This window comes from Symphalangus syndactylus, chromosome X (genome assembly GCF_028878055.3).
Source record: "Symphalangus syndactylus isolate Jambi chromosome X, NHGRI_mSymSyn1-v2.1_pri, whole genome shotgun sequence".
In the NCBI taxonomy this organism is placed as follows: domain Eukaryota; kingdom Metazoa; phylum Chordata; class Mammalia; order Primates; family Hylobatidae; genus Symphalangus; species Symphalangus syndactylus.
The window spans coordinates 37,535,726-37,560,149 of NC_072447.2; the positions used below are offsets into that span (position 1 = coordinate 37,535,726).

The following is a 24,424-nucleotide window of genomic DNA, read 5'->3' on the forward strand; positions in this document are numbered from 1 at the left end:
TAGTAGCTTCTGTGAAGAGCTGGGCACTGTAAGGAGACTGAGCAGCCTGATAATTTGATAATGTACTTGTCACTGCTGAAAACAACAGAGAAGAAGGCTGCTGTACCTCCTCCTGAATTCAGTCTATTAAGAAAGCAGCATAACTTGCCTCTTTAAAATAACCCCAAGACCATGTGGGTTGACTGTGGAATACAGGGTGGTTCCTTGAAGAGTGAGTAGGACTGAGTATTAGTAGCTTCCACAGAGGCTTGTATCAAGGTTGAAATTAAAATGTTTTGCTCATGATTAGTCACAATCTTGAATGTTTTGGGGGTTATGGGAAGAGTTTTCATTTCGTTTCATTTTTTAGCTTTTCATTTTCTTGCTGCTTTTGTGGGAGGAAGAGAAATAGGAATAAGAAAAGAGTGGGGAACTGAAGGGAGATCGTAAGGTTCTTAAGCTGAGGCAAAAGGATGCCGGAGCTAGAAAAAGGACAATCAGTGCTGATTTTGTGACATTCCAGGTTGTTACCAGTGAGCTCAAAGCATGTTAGAATATTTACAACTTCTGAAAAGTTAATTTACTAAGTAAAATAAAATTATAATATTTAAAGTTTCTTAAAATTAATTTTAAGTAAAGTAAAATAGCAGTATTCAAAACTTCATTTCACTAAAAAATGAAATTGTAATATTCAAAACTTCTTAAAATTAGTTTTATAAAGTAAATTGCAATATTTAAAATTTCTTAAAACTTACTTTTTTGTACTTCCTAAAGAGGTTTTAAATATTGTAAGGGAAAGTCTACACAAAACAGACTATGGCAGATAGTATTGGTTCAGGGAAGGATGTCAGAGATGGTAGGATGGAAAGATGCTGTTAGCAGGGAAGTGTCTTTAAAAAACAAATCCAGAAATTGTAATGCCACAGATCCAAAAATACTGAGTATCACTGAACTTTACATCAGAGTTCAATTCAGAAAAAATCTAGCATTTGCAGTGAAAGAGACCATGCACCACAGGTGCCCAATAAGCCCTTGTTTGCAATTTGTGAGGAATGTTATGTGCATTGATTTGATGGCAGTTTTCCCTGCTGACAGTCAGTGTGCAACCTTTCTGTACATTCTCAGCCCAAAGAGTTCTCAAATTACTTAGTCATAACATGAAAGGAAGCTACATGTTTTAGTAGCTAAGGCCCATTTACAATAAATGCTTTGCACGATGTAATGGGTGCTTAATATGCTCATAAAGCTAACAGTGCCTGGATTTAGGATGGTCGCCCTCCTGTATTTCTCAGATAAACTCCTCATTTTTAAGAGTTTATAAAATGAAATATAAGCAAGAGCAGCTTCATAAATGTTGCATTCAAGGCCATCGTTTAATTCTGGGGTTTTTTGATGACCATTCCTAAAATGCCAGTAAATATTTCAAATGACCAAGAAGAAATGCAGTGCTAAGGGTTTTGGCAATACAGTAAACTGTCCAGTGTTTAAATTTTCCTGTCTATAGCTTAAAATGGCTATGCTTAACCTAAGCAGATTTAAGCAAAACTTGATTTAGTATGTTATGTAAATACAATATCAAATCAAAAAGTATATAGCCTCATTTAAAAGGTGAAGTATCTTAGAAAAAGTCTCAAACACGGACATTTCCTTGACTGTCAATAGGTCTATAATGTGATAAACATTATAGATTTAAAATCCAACAAACTGAACATTGTCAGTGTGATTCTGGTCACATAGGCCAAATCCAGCCAAATGCCAAAATGACACTAGATTTAGAATGGAAAATTTTAACATCACATGTGTCAAGCAGTATTAACCTGACAAAATTCCAGAAGAGGAAAGAATTTGGATAAACTCTTAAGAGTTCACCATAATGGGATGTGACTGTGTGTTTCTAGCCAAGATGATATGTGACAGTTCTGGCAATAAGAATATATCCTACACAGATGAATCATTTTGGCAATGATGTAAGCATAGATACATCATGATTTAGAATGTTTTTAATCAGTGTTGTGCATACTAGACAATCCCACTTCTGCCAAAACCTCTGTCCAGATGAGTCATATCACTTTATTCAGAGCTGAAATCCTAAAAGGTCTACAGCATTATAAATGTTCATCGACATTTTTTAGTTACTCTAATTTGGAGAAGAGTTTATTTGGTCTATACCCTTATCGTGCATAAAATAACATCCCTTTCCAAATATATTGATATCAAGTAGTGAGCTACTTGAATTGCTATTTCTGAATATATGATGCTAATTATTTTAATCTGTTATGGAATTTCCTTAAAAGGATGAAGATTTACACCATTATTCTCCAGTTGGGTATGATTTTTAAAATTGGCATAGGTTTTCTGTGTGCAAGCTCTCCTTACAGGCTTAATGTTTCCACAGCTTTGCTGATCAGATACCAATCAGGAAAGGGATAGAATGTTAGAGGATATAGAAGGGAACCAAAGGAAAGTTTTCTCCCTTCTGCATCTGGAAGGTTTGTTGCTTCATGTACATCCTGTACAGCTAAAAAGGAGAATTGAAGTCATAGTGAAAGAGTTTGGATATTAGTTTCTACATGTAATCTAGTTTATAAAGGTTGCTTTGCATTTATCAAGATACAAGAGCCCCAGAGATTTATGAGATGAAAAATACTCTTTAAGCCCTTTTTCAAATGTTTGGGATTTTGAGGTCAGATGTCAGATCCAGGGTGTTCTCTTCCTTTTGAATTAGCCAACCAGGTCACTCAGATTCAAGGACGTGAAAGGAAGAAAGAATTAGTGGATTATTTCTAATTTGCGAATTAGTGCTAGGAAAAGAATAATAGCAGGGAAGTTTGGCTTCTTTTAGCTGTGCATTTTAAGATTATTCATATGTAGCAGAAACCAGAAGATTGAGTTCCATTCTTCAAGAATTTGCTCTCATATGATGCCACTTGAAATATAATGCAGTATATGGAGCTCATAAAAAGGGAAGGGCAAAAATTCTCATGCAAAAAATTTAGTTCCAACTGAAAAATTGAAATTCTTAATTATTTTTGCTCTAAACTTAAGCAAACCTGAAAGATTTTGCTTTCCTGATGAGTATTCTGATATATTTCGAAACCCATGAGAAAATGGGGGAAAAATCAGTCAGATAATAATAAAATTTAAACCATATGAAATTGCCAATATCCAACCATTTTTGGCCTACAAACTTGGTACCATTATCTGGTCATTTCTGAACTACAAAAATGGTAATTTTGTGTGGTTCAGTCTAATACATTATTGTAGAAATCCATTATTTGCAACAATATGACAATTTGCCTGATGGAGTAGAAGTATATTAGAATGCTGTGGAAATACTTTGCTTAGATATAAATCAGTAATAGGTTCAGCATGTTCTAGAGAAAAAAACTGATTTATAAGGGTTTTGTTGTTCACATTTTTGTGTACATCTATTTTTTTTAAAGAGATATTTTACTTTACAGTATTTCCAAAATTTGTCTCCTGAATATCTTTTTTTATAATGGCCCATGGTCATTATGGGACTAATTTACAAGGAGATGATGTAATTTAGGCTTGTAATTCATTCTTGCCCTTTTATTCTTACGCTCCACCAATCATATTAGGGTGAGAGTAGGTGGAAATAAATACGTTTAGGGGAATGGAACAAAACAAGTTTTATTGTTCTATTTTTAACCATAAAGTAAGACAGGAACAGGACTTGGGGGCACAAGTCCAGGAAGGCAGAACTCAGTCAGAAGAATACAAAGGGGCTTTGTCTTTGACCCAGAATTCCCAGATATCCCGTGGGTGGTCTGTCTACCCGGTCGTGCCCAGGGAATGAGGGAGAGACAGACCCTGTAAAGGTTGGGCAGCAGGAGGCAACATCAGGACACTGAACTAAACATAGACCCTGAGGAGAAATACCTCGTGTCTACATTTGGAATAGACTCTCAGAAAGTCACAGCTGGGCCGTCTTGACCAGATGGATATACAGAAGCTCACAACCGAAACAGGTTCATAGTTATTGTCAAGAAAACCCTGCATTTCACCAAGGCTACTTTATTACTCAAGAACCAAAATATAGACAGATGAAGCCCAAGAGAGGGATTCTATAGCCCCTTCTCTACACTGATTGGTGTAGCAACACTAACATTATTTTGCCTCATCAGCAAAATAAATTTCACATCAGCCTACTGTTCTTCTTGTGTGTATATGGGTCTTTATAGCCTATGTGCATAATATATATTATATATCACATTAGCTGTATTATATATCATATGCAATATGATATGTAGTAAGCTCATGTTATGTATTTATGTGCATACAATGTGTTTATAACATATATTATGTAATATATATTGCTTGAATATTTAAATAGAAGTGCTATATATTTCTCTGTATATACCATCTGGTGTACAGGAGTCCAACATTTTGTATGTAAATATATAAGATGTATTTGAATAGGATATGCCATATATACATATGTTTATACATGACATCTGTATCCTATATGAAAAGAAATTAAGCAATGACCATAGCATATATTATGGGCCACATTTATACACACTGGTCTTATATAATGTACATACACACAATATCTAAATACTTTATCTTTAAACAAGGAAGAGCTATAAGCAAATTCATTTCTAGGGCTCTCTTTTGCAGCTATCTAGTGAAGAAAAATCATTTCTAAGACTAAAACCCAATGCTCTGATTAGAATTTTCAAAATGTGACAAGTCTCTAGTACAAAGAATAAGATGTGTGTGTTCCCCCTGATGTGAGCATCTGTCTTTACTTAAACAGAGTAGACCTTTATTCTTACTCTTAACTCTGAGACAAAACAGGCTGCAATAAACTAAACAATTCAGCTTATAAAGTAAATGTTTATAACTGGCAAAGTGTAAATGTAACCCAATTAATAAACTTCTCCCTGAAAATAGATGTTACTCAACCCAGACATATATAAACTTTAAATTTCTTCTCAAAAACACAAAAATCATGAATTTATGTGGATGACATTGAAAAACAGGCATCTTATAAACATGAGCTACTTAGTGAAGCTTTTCTAAGAATAAAATAGGCTTTAAGCAGATTTTGCTTATAGATTATAGTCTATGAATTTTTGAGAAGAATGTAGTAATTTTATTTCCATATATGAAATTTGGCACTGCCCAGGCATGCTATAAACAGCTTCATTGACTCATGATATTAAATGTTTTCACACTGAAACTGAAAGATCATCCATCAATCAGCAAGCCATCCCATTTCCTCCTTCTTAGCCATTCCTTACTTTGAGGAACTCAGGATGAGGGAATCCTGCTAGCGTGGAGAGGATTAAAATGTGAGTAGCACCCAGCGGCATCTCTCAGCTGCTGTGTTGTGGCTATGTATATTGGGACAGGTGGGAAAATCTGGGCCTGAAGAAAAATCTGACTTACAAAATCCAGAAGTATTATACAAAGTAGATCAATTTGCCTATGATTATTCATTGAAAACCAAACAACGACAACAAAAAAAATCACCCAGACTGTCTCCAATAGCAAAACCACTAAATACATTTAAAATATTATTCACTTTATGAGCAACTTTCCAGAAGTATATCTACTGGGTAAAGAAAGGTTAACTCTCAACTATTTGTTAGCGGATTCTGTCTTACTGGATTATAAACAACCCTGAAGGCTTTGGTCACGCCCCAGAAAGTTCTCGGTGACAGTGAGATTTAATTTCTGAGGGTGCTTAATAGTCACCCTCAGTGATGGGAGGATTAGCCAGTTGAGTTTTTTTCCACCATTAGTGTTATTTATCATCTGTGCTCCTTTTTCTCTTCATTAGCTCCAAAGTCTGAGAGTTAACAACACATTCAGATATAAAAATTCTTTTGAGAATAAGAAAAATTATTAGCCCAAATTCTTTAGTATTTTATTTTATTAGATGACAACCCCAAAGTTTACTGCAAAGAAAATTAATAAAAGCAGTTTTCTTTTTAAAATCACACTCCCAGCCCAAATTTTGCCTCAACATTAGTGAAGAGCCCTATTGGCCTGACAAAAACCTCAAGCTGCCTGAGAGTATTCACTCACGAATAATTAGAACTTGGCGCTCTCTTCTCTCTCTCTCTCTCTCTCTCTCTCTTTACGTGCGTGTGTGTGTGTTTTTTCATATACTGATATGCATTTGTTCTTATGCATGTAACAATACAGACATGCAGTGTAACAAAAATAGAAACAAACATCTTGAATATGCTTTTAAAGGACAAGAGAATGCTTTAAAAGCATTTTTATCTTCAAAATCTGATAGAATCAGTATGTGTTTAACAGTTCCCGTTGGCAACTCCTCAGTCTTGCACTGTGACTGTAAAAGAAGGAATCCCCTGGGATGTTGTATCATCCAGGGTAATCCTTGGAATGTGAGGATGTCAGGATGTGGACGTTCCTGATATCCTCACTATGATACAGTCTTTTACCTCAAGGTCTCAGGCTGTGACCTGGCCCTCAAATGATTAGTCATGACTCCCATTACCACCACAGGGTCCCTAGTGACCAAAATCAAAATCTGTATTTAGGTAGCTCTGCCCTGCCCCCACCCCATGAGTTCTGTCACCAGGGAGTCCTTGTGAACAGACTTGGGACTTTGGAGATGGGAAATTGTTATTTGCCAAAGTGATGCTTTATGCCAATGACATAGGCCCACTGGTCAGATTTAACAGAGAAGCTTATAGAACTCCTACTTTGTAGAGAAGTTTTTAAAACTAGAGTGCAAAGCAAACAGCAGTACTTTTGCTTTTAAAATACCTTTTTAAAAAGTAGAAAACAATAGTCAGACCTCTGAAAAGTATCTTCAGTCCACATGCAGTATCTGTTTGCCTATGTCTGTAAGATTTGGCATCAGAGTTCCGCTTGCTGGACTACAGCCCTAAAACTAGGAGAGCGGGTTGGGTGTGGTGGCTCACGCCTGTAATCCCAACACTTTGGGAGGCCGACCAGGCAGATCACCTGAAGTCAGGAGTTCAAGACCAGCCTGGCCAATATGGTGAAACCCGGTCTCTACTAAAACTACAAAAATTACCCGGGCATGGTGGCATGTGCCTGTAATCCCAGCTACCCAGGAGGCTGAGGCAGGGGAATCGCTGGAACCCGGGAGGCCGAGGCTGCATGAGTGGAGATTGCGCCACTGCACTCCAGCCTGGGAGACAGAGTGAGACTCCGTCTCAAAAAAAAAAAAAAAAAAAAAAAAAGCAATGAATGATGATGATGCTAAAGAAGGGAGCCATCCACTGAAAGAAGAAAGTGGAGAGGAACAGAACCTACCAAAATCTATCCTCTCTGTCTCTCCTTGACTCCAAGTGGCCCAGTTTCTGGAGTGCTAGTAAAAGACAAGGTCAGACCTGACTGAAGGAAAATCTGAAGAAATTCGTCTCTGTGAAATTCTCCTACCTGCCATTTCCTCTTTATTCCTTTCCCACTTCCATTCTCCGTCCCATTCCCCAGACCTAAGGGAAGCTGCTTCAGTAGACCACTGTCCCAGAGGAGTTTGCATTTAAAAGGATACCCTTGAAAGTTGCAAGGGGAACTCAGATATAATTCCGGCATTCTGGAGGGCAGGATGGTCCTCGTGTTCCTAGGGCTTTTGGAATGTGTCTCCCCTTGAATCCAGGCCAGAACAGAGTCCTCACCGATGGCCTTTCCTATAGGATAACAGGCCAACCTCTTCAGCAAAAATACCCAGCTGTGAGCCAGGACAACTGCCAGCCAGGCACTCCAGGCTGTTAATCCTTAAGAGGTGACCACAGCTATGTTAGCACTTGTCCTTCCCTTGACTGACAAAGCTTCAGGAAGGAGGCCCAGTTATGGTATCAGCAATTGTCCCAGAAATCCAAAGGGCTCTTGTAAGATGCTGTAGAACTCCAGTTTGGGGATTCGGGTGTAGGAATCTGCTAGAGAGGTGTGGCTTGAGAAAGAGGAATCTGACCTATCAGGAATGGTGGTCGGGGCCCTTGGAGGCAAAGCCAGGGACAACTAGCAACAAATGCTGAGTGATCAGTTGGAACAAATTCTTTCTCAGGGCTTCTTCTGATTTCTGTGAGTGGCTGCATGTACACACCTGTAGCAAGAAGAACTAAGGAAAGGCATCGTTTCCAAAAGCCCCTAAGAATAAAATTAGAATTCTCTTTGGAGCTGCCCCCAAACCAAGAACATATGCAAAAAGAGCCAGGACTCAATATAAAAGATCAAACTATAGAAGGACAAGGCATTTAAAATGCAGCAACAGAACTCAAGAGAGAAGCTAACAGCCTACTTCCACCTTTCCTTGATTTTGATTACTTTCATTCTTGGCCCTGGAGCCTCAGTCTTGTCACCTAATATCTCTGTTAATTCAAGTTCCTTTTCTCAATTAGCTTCTAAGATTATTCAACAGCAAGGTATGAAATTGATTCCCATTGTATTTTCCAAGAATCAGGGTCAGATAATGTCATTATAAAACATCACACTGATTTTTAAAAGAACTGCAAAACAGATTTAAGTTCTATTATATGACTAATTCTAATTCTGCTATATGCTTTATTTTCTTGCCATATTTAATGACTCAGTACTAAAACCCTGTTTAAATTTTTTGTGTGTTTCTGGCAAGTAAATATCATTTAAAAATTATTTGCCATTTACAGTGATCCCCTGAAGTGTGCTTTGCCCACCAAAGCTTACTTGCTCTACATGGCCCCAGAAAAAAACAAAAAAAAAGGTCAATATTATTTCTTCAGGGACAGTGCCTCAGAAGTATTTATTCTCTTTTTACCCTCATTGTCAAGAGAATGGTTACTTAATCAAAGGTCAATGGGTCCATCTTGAAAATACACTAGAAACAGATTTAATCATGTTCCCTCTCCAGGCTAGATGTTAACTACCTAAGCATAATTAACAACAGGATGCCAGTCAATGAGTTACTTTTTACTCATGTCTGGGGAGTTTAGGTGCCTTCAATTTAATAGGGGCCTTGGTGCTAGTTAACAAATTGACAGCCTTGACATGACTTCTAAAAGTGGCTGTAAAACGATGCCTAGTCAATTAAGATAAATGCCAAATTCCTCTGAGGAAATAGGCCTAAATCATTACTATGAAATGGGCATTCAGATATGAGGCCAGGACTTCACAATAAGCATATAAATACTAGCCTGGGCATGAGGGAAGATGTGCACTTAGCTATTGTACACACGAGATAACAGTGACTCACTTTATTCAGCATTATGCTTGGCTGGAGATTTTAAATTCCTTTTTAAAAACAAGACTATTGTACCACAGGGTAAAGATTTTATTATCCTCAATAATGGGATTGAATATGCCAAGGCATGGAAGCAGGAAATTAGATCTGCTGATCCCCAGTGCCAAGACAGGAGTTATCGAAATCCACAATGGGTCATTTTGGTGAGCCTTCGAGTGTTGCAGTGGCCTGGAAACACAGGGACCCGAAGTAGGGAAATGTCTGGCTCCAACTAGGAGAGGTGATAGAAGTCATGCTAGATCAGGTTCCAGGCAGCAGAATGGAGTCAGAACATGGGCATTTACTGCACCTCTGCTATTTCAGTATTGCTGAAATACTATACCAGAAGGCGAAGGCACTAAGCAGTTATGCAGAGGGGTTACTGATCTGGCTCTTTCCCACAGATGCCACTATCAAATAGTGCGGAGAAGCTAGCAGAGTCACTGCTGATGTATTATATCACTGCTTGATAAGTCATGTATGAATAACCAAAATTGGTCAAATAGATCCCTGGAGACAAATTGCAAGTCATAAACCTTCAACCTAAATCCTAATTTTTATCAATAACCAGGAGAGTTCATATTTATCTTATTTGTTCTATATTTTCTTCACTGAAACTTCTTTACTCCTACTTATTTTGCTTCCCTCTTTCTCAGATTTATTGCTTCCTGCCCTGATATTTGGGGAGGGAAAAAAGAGGGGGCTGTGATTTAGTTTCCTGTCAAGACTCAAATGAAATACACTGCCTCTTTATCACTAAAACCCTCCAGTTGGCCAATTTTAAATGAGGTGACGGGACATTAACTCAGAACCCTCTGCCCACTATCTTCCCCTGCACTGACCCCTAGCCAGACTTGTGGGGATGGAAAGCAAAATGATGAGTGTCCAGACATCTTCTCTTCTCCGGAGTGTTCCACCAACCAAACTGCACCAATAACCCTAAGCTATTAATGGGAAAAATCCCAAAGAGACATATGCACAAGTCTAATCAGCTTTTATTCTTTTTAGAGTCAGGGTCTTGCTCTGTTGCCCAGGCTGGAGTGCAGTGGCACAATCATGGCTCACTGCAGCCTCCAACTCCCAGGCTCAAGAGATCCACCTGCCTTAGCCTCCCGAGTAGCTGGGACTACAGATATGAGCCACTATTCGTGGCTAAGTTCTTTCATTCTCTTTCTTTCTTTTTTTTTTTTTGAGAGATGAGGTCTCGCTACATTGCCCAGGCTGATATCGAACTCCTGGTCTCAAGTCATCTTCCTTCCTCAGTCTCCCAAGTTGCTAGGATTACAGGCATGAGCCACCGTGACTGGCTCTACTCAGCTTTCTATAGGCAAAAGTTCATCTAAGTGCAGTTTCTTTGGTGGAACACTCCAAAGAAGAGAACTTTCTTAAGCCAGAGGGAATATGAAGATCTTTGCTTCTCTAGCTGCCCTTTCATTATCCATTAACATATACGATTCATCAAAACATGGGTCTATCTCCGCATAGGAGAAATCATTGGCATTTACATACACGTCACCACTAGGGTTGGTTACGTTTCCTTTGACCCAGTAGTCCCTCATAATCAAGTTGATTTCCCTCCTAAGAGATTAATTCTTTAAACTTCTGCTCTGGTCTTTTTCTGCCCCCTTAGGTCATGGATTATATGGGACTTTTGAAATGTTATCCTCCTGGAGGAAAACTAGAGAAGACCAACATGTTAAAGAGAGAACTGCAGCAGTCTATGCAGACTCCATGCTCTCCTTTTCTCTCACCACTGCCATGTACCTGGTCACCTTTGGCATAGGGGCCAGCCCTTTCACGAACATTGAGGCAGCCAGGATTTTCTGCTGCAATTCCTGTATTGCAATCTTCTTCAACTACCTCTATGTACTCTCGTTTTATGGTTCCAGCCTAGTGTTCACTGGCTACATAGAAAACAATTACCAGCATAGTATCTTCTGTAGAAAAGTCCCAAAGCCTGAGGCATTGCAGGAGAAGCCGGCATGGTACAGGTTTCTCCTGACGGCCAGATTCAGTGAGGACACAACTGAAGGAGAGGAAGCGAACACTTACGAGAGTCACCTATTGGTATGTTTCCTCAAACGCTATTACTGTGACTGGATAACCAACACCTATGTCAAGCCTTTTGTAGTTCTCTTTTACCTTATTTATATTTCCTTTGCCTTAATGGGCTATCTGCAGGTCAGTGAAGGGTCAGACCTTAGTAACATTGTAGCAACCGCAACACAAACCATTGACTACACTACTGCCCAGCAAAAGTACTTTAGCAACTACAGTCCTGTGATTGGGTTTTACATATATGAGTCTATAGAATACTGGAACACTAGTGTCCAAGAAGATGTTCTAGAATACACCAAGGGGTTTGTGCGGATATCCTGGTTTGAGAGCTATTTAAATTACCTTCGGAAACTCAATGTATCCACTGGCTTGCCTAAGAAAAATTTCACAGACATGTTGAGGAATTCCTTTCTGAAAGCCCCTCAATTTTCACATTTTCAAGAGGACATCATCTTCTCTAAAAAATACAATGATGAGGTCGATGTAGTGGCCTCCAGAATGTTTTTGGTGGCCAAGACCATGGAAACAAACAGAGAAGAACTCTATGATCTCTTGGAAACCCTGAGGAGACTTTCTGTCACCTCCAAGGTGAAGTTCATCGTCTTCAATCCGTCCTTTGTGTACATGGATCGATATGCCTCCTCTCTGGGAGCCCCCCTGCACAACTCCTGCATCAGTGCTTTGTTCCTGCTCTTCTTCTCGGCATTCCTGGTGGCAGATTCACTGATTAACGTCTGGATCACTCTAACAGTTGTGTCCGTGGAGTTTGGAGTGATAGGTTTCATGACATTATGGAAAGTAGAACTGGACTGCATTTCTGTGCTATGCTTAATTTATGGAATTAATTACACAATTGACAATTGTGCTCCAATGTTATCCACATTTGTTCTGGGCAAGGATTTCACAAGAACTAAATGGGTAAAAAATGCCCTGGAAGTGCATGGGGTAGCTATTTTACAGAGTTACCTCTGCTATATTGTTGGTCTGATTCCTCTTGCAGCTGTGCCTTCAAATCTGACCTGTACACTGTTCAGGTGCTTGTTTTTAATAGCATTTGTCACCTTCTTTCACTGCTTTGCCATTTTACCTGTGATACTGACTTTCCTGCCACCCTCTAAGAAAAAAAGGAAAGAGAAGAAAAATCCTGAGAACCGGGAGGAAATTGAGTGTGTAGAAATGGTAGATATCGATAGTACCCGTGTGGTTGACCAAATTACAACAGTGTGATAATGTCTCCTTGGCATATTTTCACCTTAGGTCTTATCAAGACCAAAGAGATTATGTTAATGAAACAATTAAATTCAAAGTTGTTCCCTTTTTTAAAGACAGGAAACAGGCATTGCCAAAAAAAAAAAAAAAGGAAAGGACAATGGGGAGAAATGGGCATGGCATATTTTCAGTCTTTAAAACAACAGAGGTGTTATGAGAATTCACACAAACATAGACACACACACACACACACACACCCTAGGAGACCTAAAGTCTCTTAAACTAAGATCAAATAGAAGAAAGCTTATTAACAAGCAGGATCCTGCCTTTTCCAAACTGCAGATGTTGCTGGCATTGTGACAAAACCCACTGATTGAAAGGTCAACTGCCAAGGCAGAAACAGCTTTAAGCATTGTTCAAACAATAAGGCTTCCAGAACTTCTGTAGAGCAGTAGCTCCAGTCATGGTCTGCGGTTTGAGGTTTTAGCTGTCTCACCTAGCTCCCTAACACTGAAGGAGATGCTTGTGAAAGTTCTGACCAGCAAAAGCAAGCCAGAGCCTTGGAAACTGATATGTGGCAGAGTGGCCATCACTCATGGACTAAAATTGATTCACCCCTAAATTCACCCAGGTGAAGCAGTTTTGTTGTCTACAATGAAATGATCATATTCCGCCACTGGTATGCTTTTAACATTTGTATAGTTTGGTTTGCTTAAAACACCTTAAAACCAATGACAGCTCCAGCACTGCAGAATTGGTGTGATTCTATTTTGGAATAGTTTGTCACTTGTCACCAAATGGGTCTGCTTTATTAGTTATAGCTCTTGGCAGGAGGATCCAGGGACACAAAACCACAGGGCCAAACCCAAATACCTGACATGATGGAGGAAAAGCAGGTGTCTACTTGGACCCAGATATAGTGTCTCCATTTTAACAACAACAAAAAAATAGCCAGCTGGTACAGCTGTTTGTGATTGGCCCTACATGCATTTTTTGCATGGATACCCAGAAACATCTGCCCACACACAACTGAGAGAAAACAATGAACACTGAAATAGTTATTTGCTGTTGCTTCCAACTTGTAGTGCCAGTCTGCCTTTGCTGTGAAACACACCTGCTCAGAGACAGAGAGGGGAAGAAGATCTTTGGTAAGTCTAAGTCCTGACACCGAGAAGCTTTGTAGAAAGTGCAGGGAGATAAAAGGCCAAAAGGGAGATAGATGGAAAAGGCTGGAAAAAGTATTCACTAATACAAATCTATCAATGATGGCAGTCCAATTCTCTTGCTAAACTGGCTGCACCTCACCTTGCTGGTCCCCCCACACCTTTATTGATGTCCTTCTACATCATCATAGCAAGGGCCTTCTGTACATCAACAAGCCTAGATATTTATACTCTTGACTTCCAGTATCTACAGAAGAATGGTTCATAGATCTAAACAGAAATGGTTTAGATCTAAAAAGGCTGTATACGTTGCCCAGGCCCCTGCATTTCTTTACATTTATAAAAATGAAGCTAAAACCTGGTTACATTTGAAGCAAATATCTACAGTATTTTTCCCTTTTAGAGATGTAGCTTATTTAGACATCTGTAGTGGTAAGCATTTCCCAAAAGCATCTTACCTTTCTGAACCTTAGCAGACATACTGTGCAACTTACCTATCTTCTGCAGAGGAGGAAACTGAGACCTAGGAGAATAAAGTGACTCACTCAGGTCACACCACTAAAGGATTTTCATCATTTCAGCATACCTAAGACAGGGCAGGCCAATTTTCAGTATTCTCATAAGATGGCTATTACTCCTCTCAAAATGCATTTCCAAAGAAAGAACACAGGACTTTATTGGCCACAGGGCAGACTTTTTTTAGTGTCTGAGATTAAAATGTTTGAGGTTTAGGTTTGCCATTGTCTTTCCAAAAGTCTGAATAATTCAGATGTAACCACAACAAGTGCAAACCTGTGCTTTCTATTTCACGTACTGTTGTCCATACTGTTCTAAATACATGTGCAGGGGATTGTAGCTAAAGCATTACACAGTTGTTCAGTCTCCTCTGCAGACACACTAAGTGATAATACCAACGTGTTATACACTCAACTAGAAGATAATAAGCTTTAATCTGAGGACAAGTACAGTCCTCACAAAAGGGCAAGTTTGCATAATAGATCTTCGATCAATTCTGTCTCCAAGGGGCCTGCAAATAGGCTATTATTTATAAAACACAACTGAAGAGGGGATTGGTTTTCTTCTTAAATCATGTGTTGCTAAATCATTTTCTGAACAGTGTGTTCTAAATCAGTCATTGATTTAGTGTCAGCCACGTGGAGCACCTCGGCTTAAAGCGACTCCACAAAACCTGACACAACACACACACCAATTAAATAGATTTTGTTGAGAATTTAATCATTCAATTTGGTCAACCTGAATGACTTCCTGTGGAACTTTGTTTTATGACAAATAGTAGTTTTCCAACTTGACTGAGTCTCTGTATACCCTGGGATATTGTATTTTTTAATGAAGGGCATTTTCAAACTTGTCAACTTCTCTTTTCAGCACTTGAAATGAAGGCTTATGGAATTCTGACTGTGAAATGAATTTTTCTATTGGGAGATTATGCATGCCAAGATTTATTATTTATTGTTAGATAATTATTATTTATTTGTTAATACTGATTATTGATTATTGCTCTGCTGCATTGGTTTAGCCCCACTACGGAGAAGACACTTTAGAAGTAACTCAGAATCACATCCCCATAAAATCTAAGTCTTTACTTCATCAAGTTTTACTTTTTGAATTGCCATAAAAAGGGAAAAATTGATCCCTGCAAACACTTGAAGAAGCTGTGTTTTTTTCTTTCAATTAATTCCAACCAAGACATTAACGTCCACTTTACCAAAGAAACTTACTTGGTTGGTTTTTAGTTGGTGTTTGTTGTTTGTTTACCAAAGAAAATATTCTATTCGTCAAAAATATTTCTCCTGGTCAACTAAAAAACTGTGATACTGGGACTTTTTTGGCCATTCATAAGGAAAATTTTTAAAAGTCAGGGTAAGGGTGATATTCTCTCATTTAGTGAAACTCAGAAGAAGATGTAAATTCACAAGGAATGTGGTGTTTGCAAGAAAAAAAAATGATACTTGAAATAGGGCATTATTGTTTAGCCTACAGCAACATTCCAACAAGCAGCATCAGGGCTCCTCAGGTTAAAAGAAGTACAGTTTGTTCCAGAGAAAAACGAAGACAAACCCTCATGAAATGTTTCTCCATTGTTCCAGCTCATAAGTTTTACTTTGCTTTGGGTTTTGGAGTTTTTAGTTTCTTTGATGTTTGTTTGCTTTAATTTGGTTTGTGGTTTGTGTTTGCTTGTGTTTGCTTCTGCCTTTCCTACCTTCTGCCTTTTACTCCCTCAGTTTTCAGTCAGAAGTGTGATAATCAGATGCCATCCTCCATGGCCATGCTTATGTATGCAATATACTCCTCCAAATGAGGCCCTTGGTAACCCTTATGACCCTTTAATTCTAACTAACCACCACCCAATCGTAAGTGGCATTATGGGACCATGACACCACTTTTCTCCAGTGTCAATGACAGAGCTCAGCCGTGTCCATCACAAGAAAAGGTGGAACGGGCAGCTGTCTTGGGGGTGTGGCATGAGGCAGAACCGCTTGGACACAAATGTTGTCTTCCTCATAATGGCTTTATTCTTTTGGATCCTATTAAAGTACCCCTGTAGCTTATAGTAGTGTTTGACCTCTGTGACTCTGTTTTCTCATCTGTAAAATGGGGATAATATCAGTAAATATCTTTAAATTCAGCAAATACTTATTGAGTGCCAAATATTGCCCAGATACTGTTTGAGAGACTGGGGACACAACAGCCAACAAATCAGATTTTTAAAAATCTGCTCCTGTAGAGCCTACCTTTGAGTGGCATTGCAGGTATAATGTGGGGATTGAATGAGATGAGAGATGACATTTGGAAAGCACTCTTGGAAAGGCCTGGCAAAGGAAAGAGACCCAAGACATTATTTGTAATTCATCAATCTTGCACAGTAGCACTAGGGCTCGGGATGTAAAGCTACTGAGAAGTAGATTTGAGCCTGAAATTAGGGCTACAAATACAATGAGTTGCCACAGAAGGTAGTTAATTACCAGTCATTTTAGGACATTCAAAATGAAGCTGATCACCACATAGTGGGGCCATTGTAAAGGGGCTGCAAGTCCTGGATGTTGGCATGATACTATGATCTTTGAAAAAAACGGATACAGGCACTTGCTTTGGGGGATGGGGAAGGGACACCACTGATTACTGAATAACTGTGGCTGGCTTGTCTGAGGGAATGTAAACATTCCCTTTAGGTAATTTGCTTTTGTGTAAAAAGCACCAGGTGTTTAGAGACATAAAGTTCCTATTTTTTAAAAGCATAGTAAAGCTGCAATACAAAGAAAAATATTAAGTTAGTGGATTCGCTGGCAAAGAACTAAGAATGGCTGCAGCCAACACATTGCAGAGTTCCTCCCTGTGGTGGTTACAACTGTTATTTCTGTTTCATGCCAGTCCAGGAGAAAGCAAAGAGGAAAGTGGATGAGCTATAATCCGTTCACCTGAATAGGCAGTGCCAGGATGTCCCCCCCAGGTTGCCTCTCACCCACCCCGCTGTTGCCCAGGTGATTTGTTTGAAGTCCTCTTTGATATCTATGAGAGCACCGTGGAAGGAAGAGGAAGTGAGGCAACCAGAGAGCTATGGCCTCTCTGCAGATTTTAGAGTTAGATTAAAATTAGTACCACCTGATTAGGAGCCTACCTGGTGAGGAAAGAAGCCTTCTTTTCAAAGTACAAAGAAAGCAATGTGTACCAAGGAGAAAACCAGCAGAGAAACCTTGGTGGAAGAAGTGATGTTCCTGTGGAATGTGCCAGCATCTTCTCCTTCCAGAATGCTGACACCAGATAAATCTTTGGTTAGAATTAAGCCTACCCCTTTGTTTTTCACATGAGAAAACTGAACCCTGGAGTAATGAAATTATATTCACAGAGCTAATTAGAAACAGATATGAGACTATAATTAAAATCTAGTTCTTAGCCTCAATTCCTTCTCCATTTTGACACTTTACTGCCAAATTCTATTCATCTAAATTACTGGGGTCTTAACCTGGGGGCCAAATGAGTTCATGGGAGGGGTCTCTGAGTTCCCTAAAATTAAGTTACATGCAAAAATGTGTGTATATGTTCAACATGTGCGTTTTCCTAAAGTGAGGGCTCGGATTCCAAAAGAAGTCTATGACCCAAAAAGGGTGAAGAACCACTGTCCTAAATTAATACAGACCTCACTGGGAGTGTGATCCTGGTGTCCTCATTTTGGCTAATGAGCAATCAAGACCTTTTGAACTATCTTTTCTCTAAGGATCCAAAAATGCTTCAAAATATTGGTTTATTCATCCCAAGCCAAGTGCCTACTTCTATTCATTTATTCTTCATTCATTCTTTCATTCATTCATTTATTTATTCTGCAAATGTATTTTCAGTGCCAATTCATGTTCTAGCAGCAGCTAAATACGCCCTCCACAGCAGGACCAGGAAAGGAGCCCTCTGTACTGTGCTCTTGTTGGCAAGAGGAACACCAGGTTGCTACCACATTCTCACTGTTGCAACAAAATATATATAGCCTCAAATTTTCAGTAACCATCCCACACACACATACACACATAAAGGCAGCAGCCAACAAAGCCAACATATAGAAGTGTGCCCTGTCAAAGAACCAGGGAAGAGCAGCCTATTTCCAGGTTATATATAGTTATATGCTGCTTTGCAACTGCATACCACATGCTTAAAAGGGCTGCTCCCAAATGAGAACTACTCTGAGATGTCTACACCAGGCATGCTTTCACACACGTGCAGTACCCTACTCTCAAACAAGCATGGAGAGAATAAGTCTCATTCATCTTGTTAATATTTGTAGTGGGCAAAGAAGCAACCATGGCCATGGGCAGATGGGTGCATTTAAGGACAGGTGTGGCCGGGCACGGTGGCTCACGCCTGTAATCCCAGCACTTTGGGAGGCTGAGGCGGGCAGACCACGAGGTTAAGAGATTGAGACCATCCTGGCCAGCATGGTGAAGCCCCGCCTCTACTAAAAAATACAAAAAAATTAGCTGGGCATGGTGGCACGTGCCTGTAGTCCCAGCTACTCAGGAGGCTGAGGCAGGAGAATCACTTGAACCCGGGAGGCAGAGGCTGCAGTGAGCCGAGATTTCACCACTGCACTCCAGTCTGGCAACAGAGTGAGACTCCGTCTCAAAAAAAAAAAAGGACAAGTGTGTTTTATACACAAATATGCAGAAGCCCAGTTCTCTTGACTCCAAGTCAGAAACTAGATAAAATATAGGTTGCTGCAGGAAGTTGGAAAATAAATGACTATACTGTACTTGTTGGCTCTGCTGCTGCTGGTAGAACTTCAAGGACAACGGAATCCACCTGGGTTGACCTATGGGAAAGGCTGAGTGAATCACTACCTGGCCTTGCATGAAGCACAAAGGACACACCAATGGCTGATCAGTGGCCCTTCCATCATCTTCTGCCCAGCCATGATAAGGAAAGCCTTCTGTTGAGATGGAGGAATATTAGCTCAACTTTGTATCATCTGATGTGAAGTTTCAGGGCTTTGTTTTTGTTTTTGTTTTTAGACAGATTCTCGCTCTGTCACCCAGGCTGGAGTGCAGTGGTGCCATCTCGGCTCACTGCAAACTCCACCTCCCAGGTTCACGCCATTCTCCTGCCTCAGCCTCCCGAGTAGCTGGGACTACAGGTGCCCACCACCACGCCTGGCTAATTTTTTTTTTCTATATTTTTAGTAGAGACGGGGTTTCACCGTGTTAGCCACGATGGTCTCGATCTCCTGACCTCGTGATCTGCCCGCCTCGGCCTCCCAAAGTGCTGGGATTACAGGCATGAGCCATCGCGCCCGGCAAGGGCTTTGTTCATTACGATCAACAAAGTGCTTTGTCTAATTCCTGCAAAATGGCAAAGACCCAGACCATTTCCATTACTCATTCCAGGCTCATGCTCGGGAAGACTGATAATGTTCTCTTTGACTAAACAATTTCCTTAATTTTCTAGGATGAATCTTGAACATGTTTAGCTCAGCCTTTCAGATATTTATTCTTTAAATTACCATCCTGTCAAAATTGCCTTTACCCACTGACCCAGAATCACCAAGGCAGTTGCCATGATGCCTCCCAGGACTGTGGGTGACTGGGCAAACTGGTAATGACCCATTGGCTCTGCTTCACACACACACATACACATTGACACACAGATATGTACACACGCATATATGTATGTACAACACAACTATAAAACATAGAAACATATACCTATACATACGCACATGTTTACATACACACATATCACAGATGTGCATGCACACATACACATGCACACCACCTTTTACAATATGCCTGACACATCCGAGGCATATTAAAATGCCTTGGCAGGCCCAGCCCTATAGTTCTGTAGGGTTTGGCAGGCCAAAGGCTTCAGATGTCTGCAGGATACCACTGAAAAAATGTTATCTTCTCCTTCTATATGTTTCTTATGCATGAGCACAGCTAAGAGCAGCCAAACGGTATGCTTTAAAGAAAAGAAACCTGGAAAAGTGAATGTGCCTTGCAATTTAAAAATTGCTAACAGTTTCAGAGTGGGAAAATTGCATTTGTTGGAATTTTCCAAGTCATAAGCAAGAAGAATAGCATAGACCCAAAACCACAGAGATCTCTTCCAAGGTATGGAATTGTGGAAATTTATTTAGAATATTTGCTTGGTGATCCAGAGAAGGGGGAAAGAAGTGGTGAGGAAGGATATATGGGGTGATACCTCCATCTTGCCAACTCCTGGTCTTAGGAAGAAGTGGGCAGTTTCCATTTATCCCTAGCATCAGTTTGATGGGAAAATCAGTGCATTTCATCACCCTCAAGTAAAGGAAGTGCCATGCATGGAGGCCTGGTGATAGGCAACATCCATTTAGGAGAAGAGTCACACAAGCAGCAGAAGAACTATCCAAGACTAGAAGCTTAGAAGCTTATACCAAACTCTCTCTCTCTCTCACACACACACACACACACACACACACACACAGAGTAGTTGGGAGTGGACATTAAGAGGAACCCTAGTGCAGTTCCCCCAAAAAATCTCGGCATAGAGTATAACAGGGAAAAAGTAATTACTGGGAAGCTGAAAACAATCAAATATGTGAGGAATGACTGAATATGAGCTGAGGATAATGTAAATTGTTCTGGATTGTCTATAAGATAAAGATACAGAGCCTGAATCTGTGTTTTTCTGAATAAAGGGACCCCATATTTTCTATTGAATTATTGACCTATAATTTCCTCTTCAGCAGCTTTGAATACACTCAAGTTCTCTTCCTGTTGTTTATGATCCCATAATACAACCACCCACTATTTGTTGTGGTTTACACTCCAGCTTAGAACCCGTGAGCAAAATTATTGAATTCTTGAATGCTAGGCCCAAACAAAAGAAATTTCAGCTTGGTTTTAGTAATTTCTTGATCAAAGTTCTCTCATTCCTCTAAATGTGCAAATGTTTCAAAGTTGTAAAAAGTATGTCTACATAGCCAATTCTCTTAGTATTTTTAACAACAAAGATAACCTCTGCCAATAATTATTAATGACAAAATAGTCATAACTGTTCAGTGTTCCTTTACCAGTCCAATTGTAGTAGGTGAGAAAACAAAAAAGAAGAGAAGCTGTGTTGAATATTTAGTAATGTTGGAAAAGATCCTCACCCTAGACATAAATAGTTTAAACATTTAAACATGGCCCCTCTCTTACTGTCATTGCTAGTGAAAGAAGTTCCTGAAATTGCGTATTATATTGTAAAGTTTTGGGCTAAATCACAATACATTTTTAAGTTGCTTCCATGGCAATAGATCATAAGACCACAGCTTGTCAATCAAAGTAACCACTAATTGAGTATTCAGAAACCTTATCACCTATTCCTCCAAAAAGACGCCATAGTTATGTTGTGTTTCCCAGTATTTTAGTTGGGTTTCTTCACACTTAGGCAAGTGGGCGATTCTGGTCATAATAAACTATTTTCATACTAGGAAAAAGTATCCAAATGCTAGAACACATAATGAGTTCAGCTTGGTCAGTTTTGAGACAGATAAGCATAAAACCCTACTAGAAAAAAATAATAGTCAAACCTAAAGCTTTACAAAGGGTGAGTCGCATTGCTTTTCTCCATGAAAGGCAGCACGTGCTCAGGGTGGAATTTAATCAAAAATGTACCCAGAACAATTTCCCACAAAGAGCTGTAATACTTTGCAGCAAGGGGCATTAATAAACTCTAATTTTTACCTAAAGTCAAGAGACACACAGATCTTTTTTGGTGCCCCTCTACATCGTCATAGCAAGGGCCTTCTGAACATTAACAAGCCTAGATGTTTATACTGCTTATTTGCAGTATCTACAGGGGAATGGTTCGTGGATATAAACAGAAATGTTTTATCCGAAGAGGCCGTGTATGCCACCCCAGACTCCTGCATTTCTTAATATCTATAAAAACAAGACTAAACTTGTTACATTTGAGGCAAATGTGTACGGTATTTTTCCCTTTTAAAGATAGTTTAAAATATCAATGTAATAAAAAATGGCCAACTCTTTCAGGAAAAAAAAATCCTGTATTTTGTACTACTTGAGTTTCTCTAATGCCTAAAATATGTATTTACATCATCCCACACCTACACAGAAACAAAATCAGCAGGGAAAACCATCCCACTGATGATTGGCAATTCCACCATTCCTCTCCATCTGACCAGCTTTCACCAGAGGGCGATCTTTCATGCTTGCACATGGAGTTTATACAATGTAGAAGCCCCCAAGTCACCTGGGAAATGGCTCATGCCAAATACATTGAGTCCTTAGTTGACTATCTTTTCATATTAAAATCCCATCTTCCAATGAAGCATCCTGTTTTCAATACTGATATCAAATTTCGAATGTAAAGGAGATTTCAAATGTATTGCTTTCACCTTTTCTTTTTTATTCATTTATTTTTAATTAACATAAAAATTGTATATATTTATGGGATACAATGTGATGTTTTGATATATGTATGCATTGTGGAATGATTAAATCAAGCTAATTAACATATCTATCATCTCACATATTTCTTTTTTTGCTTTCACGTTTTCGGGTTTATTTCTAATCCTCTACTAGACACACAACAAAGAGTCAAATGTCAGTGGGCCAGGGGAATATCTCCAGTTTGATTTTTTTTGGGCGGGGGACGGAGTCTCACTCTGTCACCCAGGCATGAGTGAAATGGCACGATCTCAGCTCACTGCAACCTCTGTCTCCTGGGTTCAAGTGATTCTCCTGCCTCAGCCTCCCAAGTAGCTGGATTTACAGATGTGCACCACGCGCAGCTAATTTTGTATTGTTAACAGAGACGGGGTTTCACCATGTTGGCCAGGCTGGTCTTGAACTCCTGACCTCAAGTGATACACCCGTCTCAGTCTCCCAAAGTGCTGGGATTACAGGTGTGAGCCACCGCACCTGGCCTTTTCATTCTTTTTTATGTCCAGGTAGTTCATTTCTCTTTAAGAGTAATTAGTATGTGTTCTTTTTTATTGTTTATATTTTGTTTTGTTTTGTTTATACTAGATGAGCAATCAAAACAAAAAGTGTATATGACTCAATATCCTACAGGCAGAGGTTTGGGTTTTTTTGTGTGTTTGCTTGCTTGTGTGTTTGTTTAGCAGCAGATGTGTTTTTATAAAACCTTGTATATGGTGCGTTCTTTGGCTTAACAGTCACAATGTTACACCTCTGTCTCTGAAGTAAGAAAAGAAAAACCAGTTCCTGGCCTTAGTTTAATATATAATCACAAATGGGGAAATAAAATTGTAGTTGGGAAGGATCCTATATGCCTGCCTGGGCTTATAGGAAGTCAGCAGAAGCCCAAGAAAAAATATAAGCTTGGCCTCTTCTTTCTGTAGAATTCTGGTTTTCCCTGGGTATTTAGGGTTGGGGGAGAGGAAATGTTGGGTGTATTAGTTATAGGTCATCACCTGTATGGAGAGAAAGGAGAAAAACCTAGGAGGAAAGTAACAAAGCAGTATATATACATAGGGTGTCAAAACAATTGTCGGCAGTTGCTGTGTGAGTGTTCTTTTTTAGTTCATTTCACAGGACTAAATAAATGGATGAATGATTATCACTGTCACAAAAGAAAGTTTGAATCTAAAATTATATGTTACAGGTACCAAATTACAATATCATAATGTAAAGAACTGGGATGATTTCAGATTTTGTTTCAGTAGTACTGAGCTGGAACCCAGCAGCTGGGAACAGCTAAAGGAGAAGTAGCACTCACTCCTGTCTGCTAAAGTCCTTATTTAGCCCATTTCCATGGAAACTGAAATCAGATCTCTCTCTCTCTCTCTCTCTCTCTCTCTCTCTCTCACACACACACACACACACACACACACACGGTGGTGGGGAATGTCTAGAGTTTGTGTGTTTGTGTGTATGTGTGTGTATGTGTAAACGTACACAGGATAATTTCTGCGTGAACATTCTCTCATCAGAGATAATTCTCCAACAAATGGAAGAAGGGTCAGCAATCCAGGCTGACTTCCTTTTTTAGAAGCCAAACCTGTAATGCAGATGAAAAACTCAGGTTAGAAAAGTAAATATATCACACCAGGCCTTTGCTACCAATTCCTTGGGGCATTCCATTTCATAACTGCATGTTCAATTAATTTAGCTAACTTGGAAATATTTTATGGTGAGCAGACAGCCACTGAAACTAAATTTAATCCCTTGGATTTTTGCCCACTTTGCTTTACTCTGAAGCATTGACATTTCCCTATATAGCCTGGAAAATAAAGGCTAAGGGAAACGAGAAAGTGAATGAGTTTATTTTAATT

General features: G+C 39.4%; 1 protein-coding gene across 1 annotated transcript in view; it reads left to right on the forward strand.

The window, feature by feature from the left end:
• The window catches only part of PTCHD1 (patched domain containing 1), a 72,686-nt gene extending 49,864 nt beyond the window's left edge, over window positions 1–22,822 (forward strand). Inside the window, exon 4 of the mRNA XM_055267916.2 lies at window positions 10,842–22,822. Within this exon, the coding sequence (XP_055123891.1) occupies window positions 10,842–12,496 (1,655 nt within the window). The 3' untranslated portion in view covers window positions 12,497–22,822. The remainder of the gene's footprint in view (window positions 1–10,841) is intronic.
• Window positions 22,823–24,424: the final 1,602 nt, after the last annotated feature.